The 11,149-nt window shown below is 38.9% G+C and overlaps 1 protein-coding gene across 3 annotated transcripts in view; it reads right to left on the bottom strand.

Moving 5' to 3' along the window:
• Positions 1-10,792, bottom strand: part of mdga1 (MAM domain containing glycosylphosphatidylinositol anchor 1) — a 240,539-nt gene extending 229,747 nt beyond the window's left edge. For 2 of the 3 annotated variants that reach the window (XM_015378249.1, XM_015378251.1), the window contains exons 1-2: positions 10,303-10,792; positions 9,377-9,466 (exon numbers count right to left, since the gene is read on the bottom strand). In XM_015378249.1, the coding sequence (XP_015233735.1) occupies positions 9,377-9,443 (67 nt within the window). In that variant the 5' untranslated portion in view covers positions 9,444-9,466; positions 10,303-10,792. The remainder of the gene's footprint in view (positions 1-9,376; positions 9,467-10,302) is intronic. The other variant, XM_015378250.1, reaches the window with a different exon arrangement.
• Positions 10,793-11,149: the final 357 nt, after the last annotated feature.

The raw sequence follows: 11,149 nt of genomic DNA, 5'->3' as shown, positions 1-11,149 counted from the left end.
AGCTTAAGTCTTCAGTCTCTTCTTATCACTGTCTGCCCGCCCCTTCTCCTTTCCTCCTTTTTGCCTCAGAACCACCAATAAATTATGGATGCTTATTAGAAAAGGGCAATATTCAGCATCCCAAATAAACTCGGCGGCAGGAGACATAAAAGAGACACAAACAAAAATTGCTGATCTGAGGAACGGAAGAGCTGTAGTCCCCAGGAGCTGGTGGTCAGGCCAGTTAAACCTGGAGTGATCTCTTTCTAGGTCACCAACATTAAGGCCATGTGCCTACAGCCAAAGTGGAGGAAGCACCCTAATCTTTCTTGTCTGTGGTAGCTGAATACTGAACTTACAGGCAGCAGATGTGGACTGTAAAACAGTTGGCCTACTCAACTTAAACGTTTTCAAAGGCTTATTTCAGGCTACAATATCGAACAGAATTAAACAGAATGAACTTTAATGCTACCACAGGGAAACTAATTTCTATTACTTTAAATTCTGTTTATTATTTCATCTTCTCTTTGATCTTGTTTTAAACTGAAAAATTAACCTGAATTTATATGCAAATTAAATTTCAGTGGTCTCTGTGCAAAATGAAAAACAGTGTCAATGATTTAAGAAATAATTACAGGGGTACGGTAATGTGAAAATAATCAGTATTGTCAAAGTATCAGTCAGTCTCTATGAGGGAAACTGTTTAAACAGGCAAAAAACAATTTCTGCCAGATCTTCCCCTTTTGAGAGCCCCTGATATTGGGAGTAGAATGGGACCAATAATTAGGGAGGTAAACCTGTAGCGTGTGGTTTCAAAAGTAAAGGTACAGCACTAGACTGGTTTAAATCTTATCTATCTGATCGATTTCAGTTTGTTCACGTTAATGATTAATCTTCCTCATGCTCAAAGGTTACCTGTGGAGTACCACAGGGACCAGTGCTAGGACCAATTCTCTTTACTACTGTATATATATGCTCCCAATCGGTAGAATTATTAGACAGCATTGGATTAATTTCCACTGTTATTATGATGATACTCAGCTATATCTGTCTATTAATCCAGATGAAGCTAACCCATTACAGAGATTACAGGCATGTATTGAAGACATAAAAACCTGGATGACTCTTAATTTTCTGTTCCTGAATGCAGACAAAACAGAAGGTAAAGTCTTTGGACCAGAGTCTTTGAAAAAGAAGCTGATTAGCCCGTCATTTCATTTGGATGGGATTAAACTGATTTCAGATAATAAAATCTTGGTCTTATTTGTGATCAGGACCTGTCATTTAAATCCAATATCAAAGAGGTTTCTTGAAGTTCCTTCTTTCATCTGCGGAATATTGCAAAGATTAGAAATTTCCTGCCCACTGGTTTTTCTGATAAACTAGTCCATGCATTTGTTCCTTCAAGGTTGGCCTATTGTAATTCTTTACTATGTGGAAGTCCACGAACTGTTAAAAGCCTTCAGCTGATCCAAAATTATGCAGCCAGAGTTCTGATGAAAATTAGAATGATAGATTATATCTCTCTATCCTAGCTTCTCGTCATTGGCTTCCTGTTAAATCAAGACTAGAATTTAAAATCCTTCTTCGAACATATAAAGCCTTAAATGGCCAAGCTCCATCTTATATCAGAGATCTGATTGTTCCTTATGTTCCAAACAGAGCACTTCGCTCTCAATCTGCAGGTTTACTAGTAGATCCTAGAATTTCTAAAAGTAGAATGGGAGGCAGATCTTTTAGTAATCAGGCTGCTCTACTGTGGAACAAACTACCAGTTTTAGTCCTTGAGGCAGACACCCTGTCTACTTTTAAAGGTAGGCTTAAAACTTTCCTTTCTGATAAATCTTATAGTTATAGTGGTTAGGGTTATCCTGAGCTATCTCTATAGTTATGCTGCTATATGCTTCGACTTCTGGAGGACATAGGGACCCCTTTTTCATCATTCTATCTCTATTCTCCCACTCTGCTTTGTATCTCTGCTTCTGTATCCTTGAACCCCAGTCGGTCTCAGGAGATTGCCACTTACACTGAGCCTGGCTCTACTGGAGGTTTCTTCCTGTTAAAAGGGAGTTGTTCCTCTCCACTCCACTGCAAGCATGCTTAGTGTGAGGGATTGCCTTGGAGTTAATGAGTTGATGCATTCAACTGGTTTGCTTGGATGGAAAACTTTTGATCAATTTGACTGTATGATCTGATGAACTGTAAAGTGCCTTTAATTAGTTGTATTGGTGCTGTATAAATAAACTGAGAAGAAAAAGGAATTAAACGGGTCTGCTCAGTTATATATTGTGACCCCTCAGATTGCACATCAGGGAATCCCAACATGATGGACTATCTTTGCCCATTATCCTGTAGTGTATGGTGTCTACCGAGCCAAGAGCGGTAAAACAGATCCTGGGGTTTGAAATTCTGAACTTTTTCAGTGCTTCAACAAATCAGGATCCTAGAGCTTTCTCCTCCATAAAACCATGAAAAATCAGCATAAATACGTTCAGGGGTTACATTCCACTAGGTTTACATGAAAAGCCTGGAGAATAGTAAATGCTCTGATTACTACCCAAAAATATTTTGTTACTGGACAGCAGGAAAAAAAACTGTTCAAAATTAAGTTCTATATTGACTTAAAATTTCTAAACTTACTAGTGAAAGTTTTTTTTCCTGTTCTGATACTTGCAGTATTTACCACCTGAAAAGCACTTTGTATTCACTTCCTGTCTCTACAAACGGCAGCGGGAAATCCTCGAGTGATTGGTCAGCTTAAGGAGCTGTCGCTGGGGATTCATAGTGTCACAGTCTACTAGTAGTCTCCTAACTTGAATAAAGGCGCTATATAAGTACATGCCATTTACCATTTACCATTTAGTATATTGGGGTCTGCTGCATGAAAAATCTACCCAATATTTAAAGGTAAGATCAATGACCTTTGATTTTTATGCCTAACCTGCCATATTCCAGGTCAAAATCAGTTATTTCACAAAATCCCAAATGTGGATAGTCATATGACCTAATTCCACAGAGCAGTGTTAGTGGTAATCTAGATTAGGTTCTGGACTAGATTCCTGAATACCCTGGCATTCCATTTCAGAAAGCAGGGAAGCCATTGCCCTGAGTAAAATTATGAAAATAAAAAGAAATTACTTATTGAAATAATATGACTTGACATAATAGACAGGGTGATTAGATCATGACTGGATGTTTTTTGATTTCTAAAATGATATCTCTCCCTAAAAGTTGCTTTAGTCAACGGATCAGATTTGATTATTTTCAGCTAACAATAAGAATCATGTGGGAGCGTTTTCATGTCCCTATTACCGGTGCAGTGTAAAACATTGGCAGTGAGAAGACGGTGTCCCACACATTAAATATTTTAGGAATCACATCATTAATTCCTGCATGCTATGTTGCACCTAGACACATATTCAACGTATACACAGAACTTTAGGGTGCACAATAAGGAAACAAATTTTACAAAAAAAAAAGCAAGTCACATTTCTGTTATTTATCCCACGTTCTTAAAATTGAGGGGGGGTTTTTTCTCTTACATTTAGTGGCAAATGTTAAATATACATTTTAAATGTATATCTAAATATTATTGTCATATTTATATATTAAATGTTTTTTTCTACACTCTACATCTATATATGAATGTTATATTTATGTCTTAAACCTGCATCTTGTAAATCTAAATAGAAATGTCTATTGTATATGCTAAACCTAGATCGTAAATCTTAGGCTTAAATGGCTGGAAGATGTGCTAATTAATTGTGCCCTTTCACGTGTCAAATTGTGCCCCAACCCCCAGGACTTAGGACTGGAAATAGGAAATGGAGGTATTTTTTGAAGGATTTATCCCACCTTTCCTTTTCATGCCATATGCCCTGGCAGTGCAAGAGTGCTCGGCTGCAGCCTGGAAACCTCCCATATTATTGCACTTGTCTAATGGTCACCTCACAAGGGCCAACTAAATTTCAAACAAGTTTGATTTTCTACTAACCTTACGATTCCTGATCAGTAGGTGGTTGTGAGAGGCTAACTGCCTCTAACTGCACAATGCAGGATGCACTGAAACTTGATCCGATCGAAAAAATTCTCACACGACTGGAGAATCGGCCCAAAAATGGAAAAAAATCATACAGTGATCAGTGTATGGCCGGCTTTACAGGTAATTGTAGCTGCTGATTTCACTAGACACAATGATGTTAGAGATATCTTGAATTAATATTCATACTAGTTATAATGATCACAGTTGGGGATCACTATGCGTCAAAATAACGTTATAGATAGCTAAAATGATAATTCTGGATAGTCAAAAGTAGGAATTACAAGTTAAAATAGCTTGTCAGACACCCATCTTCATATATATCATAGCTCTCCACCATGTAGCATGAAACAATTTAAAAAAAACTTATGACAAGAGCAATGCTTTAGTTCCCCAGATGAGGAAGGTCTCCAGGCTGCAACCACACCCGGCTTTGGGAGTATGATAACAAACTGAACTGTCAGGGACTTCTGTGCTGCCTTTGCAATGGTAAATCACTTTATCTACTTTCCATTAATGCGGGCTTCTTAAATAGATGCTAAGTTTAGTACCCCATTGATATTACCTGTTCTGAAGCTTAATAGCCTAAGTATGGAAGGGAGGGGTAGGACTACTCCAATTATCTGCTTTTTACTAAGGGTAGGACAGCCATTCTGTCTATAATTGGGCCCAGATGATTATAGACAACACAGAACTCTGTACTGATTGGGAAAACAGTTATAAATAAACTTTGTGTTACGCTGTCTAATACTACATGAAGTAGTCCTTTTTCCACTTGACTTGAATCAGATGGCTGAACTCTCTAAACAGCCGTTATTTAGCTCTGCAGAGAACTGGTAAGGAGGCATTTATTTGGTTCAGAGGTGTTGGAAAATGAAAGAATCTAAACATTGAACAACAGCAACTCTTGGGGCCCGCAGCTGGTTACCCATGAATTGAAAGATGAATGCGTTGGGCTAATGCAGATAAGGACACGGTCTGCAAAAAATACTCAGAAAGATTGTGGAGTTGAAATGATACACCAAAAATGTGGCAAGAGGATTACAGGTGGTACCAACAACAGCCTAAACCAGTAGAACAAAGCAGGATGAAACCATGCTTTCATTTTGTTTATGCCAAATTCTAACCCCGCATCTGAATTTTGCAGGTAAAGTTGAAACTAGATGATAAATTAATTTAGTTTTTGTCCCATTATGGGGAGCCTGTGTTTTTGTAGCATTGGTTTTCCTATCTTAAGAGAAGTACAGTCACCAGCCATGGCCTTCTGGTGCTGTAGACTGTCCTCTCTAAAAGGCATGCTGTATATTTAGAGATAATATTCTGCACCTCCATTGAAACAGGAGGTTATTTAAGACTCTGATGCATTTCTCTCATCTCGAACCAGTCAAAAAATTCTCTTTAGATCTCTGACATAATCAAACCACTTCCATTTCAGACATGTGAGAACTATATATTGAACGAGTATTGCTAATAAAGTGGGTGTATAAAAACTGAGTCAATATCAGCGTAAATTTTTTCTTTTGAACTTGAACTATACTACACTAAAGTTTTTTCAACTTTGAATTTTAGTAACAGCAAATACTTTTTTTGATCATTGATAAACATGAATAACGCCCTAGGATAAGATGAACACAGCATTCATTTTCCATGCATTTTCCTTGGGCAACATCTTCAAAGTGATGTTAAATTTGTGCACAATTTAGGCACATTAAACTTTTTCACTTTACGCATCTTTTGCAGGGTTTTGTTTCATGGCCAATGGCAAGGCCTCTCCTCCTCTGCTACTGCTGCAAGAGCCCTACTTTAAACAGAAAAAAACTGTTAAGGCAAAGCCATTGATTTAAGTTCATTAAATTTCCTGTTAACAAGCACATAATGAAGCATCGTATTGCAGGCTAATGCAGTCTGACTTCCATCTACAGCAGCAGCTAATGGTGCTGTGTGACTTTGTCAAGCAATCAATAATTTGGTGTCTCTGTGAACTCTGCTGCCTTGCACACTATGATGTGACGCAGTGCCATGGAGATGGAGAGACACGCGTTTTTCTGGTACACTCTGTCTGCCTTCACTTGCTCTGTGGAGGCTGAACATCATTCAAGATTGTCTTGACATTTTCTGAAACCTCTCCTTCTGCTTAAGTGTGTTCCAATTTGTTGCATGTGAATGGATGCCGCTTCAAACTTGGAATGCCTCTAGACGGCAATATACTCAGACTAAATGGAAATTGAAAATGAAATAATATGCATGCAGGGGTTGATGTGTGAAGGTATATATAAAAAGGTTGTGCCATCATAAAAAAAAGCTGCACAAACAATGCTTAATAACAAGGCATATTATTGATGATTATGAAAGACTTAACAAGGATGGGTCTTAAGAGATATGCGGTGTGCATTTTTCCTTTTTTTCCCTCTTGAAATGAAGCATCCCTCTTCCTTGGAACCTGTCCATTTGTAGTATAACAGACAGGTGTTACAAGCTTTCTGACAACCTATCAGAATTCAGAGAAGGGCAATCAATACCAAACTGCTGCAAGAAAAACAGTGACCGATCCATGAGTCCCTGCTGATACAGCAAACTGTTGCAAAGGGGAAATAAAAAGTGTGGCTGGCACAGACTGACACGCCCCACTCAGACACCCGCATGGCAAACACACAAACTCCAAGGTTTAGAGGCTTGGACACTTACCACACTTTGATACACAAACACCTGCATGAACAGATTCACAGACACTGACAACAACACATGCCTCCAAACACAACCCCGGAAGAGGCTACAGTAAATGAACCTCACAGGCGTCCAAACCGCCGACATCAATCAGGCACACGTTCGGCTCCCAACGGGCGCCGAGTCGCATCTGTCTGCTAAAGCAAGTGCTAAACAATTCCAAAGCGATGGAGAGCATTTTATGCAGCGTGCCAAACAGGTTGGCTCTATTCCCTGTTCCTCCCAACTTGTGTTTACTGAATTTGTAAAAAATTGTGAGACTGACTGCATTCTTCACATGAGACTTTGAGTTGGGAAGATTTACCAACACACATGAAAGATGTTGTATGGTGTGCACAGCTGAGCACCACCACCTCCGGTCTCATGTTCCACCTGGGAGTTTAGTTCCTGTGAATGCTGGCCAATACATTCTCACAAAGCCCTAGGGCTTCTCTTCCCTTGGCAGTGAATAAACGGGCCCAGGTGCTCAATAGAAAATCATGCCCCAAAAAGAATACATATATGCATACAAGTACGTACATACGCACATGCTCTACATGTGGATCTCTACATGGATGTCCATAAAAACAGGACTGGGTTGTAAGAATTCAACTCTTTTAAATGAAATCCTGGAAACAGTGCCTGAGTTGGTTTAAGGGGTATAATTTGTAACAGATTAGCTGCTATCCTATGTGTTTCTACGCACTGCCGGTCAGCTGGCTAAAATAAGACTGTCATATTTTTCTCTTGCTTACGAAAAAGGATGATTCTTCTGTTTACATTATGTTACATGTGATTGTTAGTTGCAGCTCTAGTTTCTACTGTAGCTTTAACAATGTTTAAATGTAGAAATGTTAAAGCAGCTACGTAATGTCATGCAATTTGTTCACTTCTTTTCGGACAAGGTCCTACTGTAAAATGAATTATTGTCCTTCATTTAGATAGAGTGTTACCAATAAGACAAGTGAGGACAGTTTGTTTCACGAAGATGTTTCGTTCAAAAAGTGAATTCACAAAAATATGTACTTATGCAATACTATTTTAATGGTTAAAGAAGAGAAATTTAATTAACTGATCCAGTCTGTGTTTAAAAAAGATACAACGAGATGGCTTTACACCATTATGCTGACCTCACAATAGCATTACATAAAAAAAAAGTGTATATATAAGTTTTATTTCATGTTTATTGTGATAGATCTATGGTTGTACCGGTGTTAATGAAATGCTATAACTCCCAAAAATTAAACATGTGAAACTTCTCCAACCCGATGTATGCCTATGACAGAATCCATGATGGACAAACATTACATACGCTGTGAATAAGCCTACAGCCAAAAGATCAAACTGATAGGAGACAACTGATCAAACAGCTTGTACTGAGAGCAAGCTTTTATCAAGGACACCATATGCTTTCTAATATGTCAGATTCTATAACATGTGAGTTAAAAATGGTTTTGAGCAAACAGACACAGTTTGTGTCACTTTGTAAACACAGAGCTGCATATTTGATAGAAGTACAGTTTGTGTTTTTTCATTTTTTTCCCCAAAAGTATAGTCTGACATTTCCAGTAAAAGTGATTGGTGTAAAACAAATAACTTTTGAAGAATACTTTCACAGCTGTCTTACTGCCTTAACACTAAGGGCTAAAAAACACCCATTTCTGCAAAGGAGAAATCCCCAAATATGCACTTCAAACTATATGAAATAAGCCACGCAAAGATCTGGGAACCGTCTGTGTAAGTTGTTTGTATTTTACGCTGATATTGATAAGTCAGCAAGACTGTGAAGTATCAGACTAGTGCAAACCTGATTACTTAGCAAGGACTTTTTACACAGGCCTACATGCTTCAGCAAATCAAAGACTGTCAGCATCTCTCAGTGTGACGGCGGGATGCAGGATCGCATGTGACAAGCACACTCTGTGCAACTGTGACAAAACAGAGCCTGTTTCCAATGGCTGCCACATTTCTCCAAACATCAGAATCAAAGTATCAAAGCAGACAGATGAGTTTTGTGTGTTTGTCTCGCCCGGAGGGACAGGAGGATGCATGTCTGGCCAGGCGCCTGTAAGCTCAGGAAGCTGAGCCTCAGTAATACACAGTAAGGCTGCAGTCTTGACAGGGCACAAATCTGAGGCCTTATCCTCAAAAGCACAGAATGACTTTCCTGTTTAACCTGAAAGGAGACGAGTCATATCCAAGACAGCTTTAACGTCTACTTCAGAACTTTCTAAGGGTGTGTGTGACAACAACTGATTGGGCATTTTTACATAGAAAGAATTCAGTCCATTATAGATCTAGTTTATTAGAGTAAAAAGTTATCCTGCAACTAGGAAACTATTGTAAATGCATAATTTTTATTTCCAGAATGGAATCAAATTGACTGAGGAAGGTTAAATTATGCATTGTTAAATGTTAAGCTTTTTTTTATTATTGAGACTCCATAAAAGAGTTAAGTGGAGATCTCTTCACCTGGAGCTGTTTCTTAAAGGCCAGTCATTGTGCGCCAGTCTGAGTGTCATGATGACATGTGGAAATAAAGGTTCTCAGAGTTAATAACTAAATACATTCTTATCAATGATACAATCAACCTGGGTCAATCTGAACTTGTCAGGCATGGCAGGATGAGGAAATAAACTGGCATCATCTCCCTACCGTAAACTCCTTGGCTCAAAATATGAGGATACAGACTGGAAAACAACAAGATCCAGAAGAGCTCCATATTCAGCTCAGCTCCTTCATAACCTGAGAGAAAAGAAAGAAATGTTCAGGTGAGAAAAGGATAAAAACAAAATAAGAAAGAAAAGAAGAGTGACTTTTTATGTCCAGCTGTGTGTCTTTGGATCTCATAAGCCATAAAAAAATAATGTTTCAAAGCAATTTAATGCGCGCTGCAACGCCTACAGCTCTTCATTCAATTTAAAGGGCGGGTAATTCAATCAGGACACCCTGGATTATACGCAGCTTAAAAGCGGCACTGTCTCTTCAGAGATTGACGGGATTGTGTGAGTCTGATGTTTAGTTTGGCAAAATTTTTTCTCTCTCCAGGTGTAGTCGGAGCGGAGGATTACATCCTAGTGAGGACAAGTAAGCAACCTATGCACTTTTTTCTTTCTTTTCTAATCCCCCTAAAATGAAAATTGATCTTTGGTGTGAAATGAAAATGCGGATGATGTTGCAGATTTTAGTTCCGAATCTGTTGGGGGAAAAAAGGAGTAGATATGAGCTCCGAAGATAATAAATCCTCTGTCAGTGCCCTGACTAAACAGGAGGATTTCCTGCCTTATATTTCAGATTTGGGTGGATCTGTGTCTAAAGTAAGCTGTGACAATAGTTTTTTTTTTTTTTTCATCATGTCCGGTGATTAAAGTGAAGATTAAAAAAAGTGATTCAAAATCCCATCAATTGAATTCCTTTATAAGATTTTGGAATATTACTAGAGAGCTTGCCAACTTTGATGTTATTTAGTAACGGTGAATTGCTTTTTGTTTTGTTTTTTTCGCGTCAGCAAACAGTTTTCATTTAAAAAGAAACTAAAACTAATGAAACATTTGAGACAGACACAAGCCGCGTCTCTCTACCTTGTATCTGAAGGCGCTCCGCACTCCGCAGCAACAATTCCTCCTCTTCTCCAAACACACCAGTTGAAAAGTTATATCCTCCTCCTGTCAGAGCGCAACAATTGTAGGTTTAAAGACAAAACTCCAGTCGCGCGCTCCAAAATAATTTCCAGTTCAACTTTTTTGCTTGTTTTTTTTTTTTTTTTTCTTTGTTTCTTTAAGTCCACCAGAAAATAAGACACTATTGCAGCTGACCATGGAGTATTATCCTCCCAACTGTGAAAGTGACAAAAAAAACTAAGCCTTATAAAAAGAAACGTAAGAATCCTTATAAAAGAGATAGAGAATTATTTCCTACACATTTACTGCTCTCCTTTTATTTACTGAGAAAGGCGTGGTTGAATTTCTGCCTGTCTCCTTGTTTGGCCGGTGACTAAATGATGCGCTCTGGGAATGCGCTTCCCTCTCCGTTTGTTCAATCAGCTCTGTGTCTGTAGAGTCCGGGGGATGCTGGCCAAGTGGAATGTGCGCAGACTGAGAACGACCGCCCCTGTCTGTGCGGGGAGAGAGAGGGAGGCATGGAGAGAGAGGGAGGCATGGAGAGGGAGGGAGGGAGGGAGGACCGGAGCGGGGATGCGCTCAAGCTTCACGGCTCCAAACTGAGCAGGTTGTCAAAGACGCATCTCAGCTCCACTCCCAGTTTGTTTTTCACTGTCGCTTCCACTGTGCGCCTTTAATAACCGAACTATTCTGTCTCTTTTTGGGTCTTTTTTTTTAATCTGTTGTTCCACTTTTTTAAATTTGATATGGAAAGCGCGTCTAAAACTTCTTTACAATAATGTTGAATCTAAAGACCACCAACCTCACT

This window comes from Cyprinodon variegatus, unplaced genomic scaffold (assembly GCF_000732505.1).
Source record: "Cyprinodon variegatus isolate N-32 unplaced genomic scaffold, C_variegatus-1.0 Scaffold167, whole genome shotgun sequence".
Taxonomy (NCBI): domain Eukaryota; kingdom Metazoa; phylum Chordata; class Actinopteri; order Cyprinodontiformes; family Cyprinodontidae; genus Cyprinodon; species Cyprinodon variegatus.
Note: the sequence above shows the minus strand (reverse complement) of the source record. Positions and strands in the feature narration are given on the sequence as shown.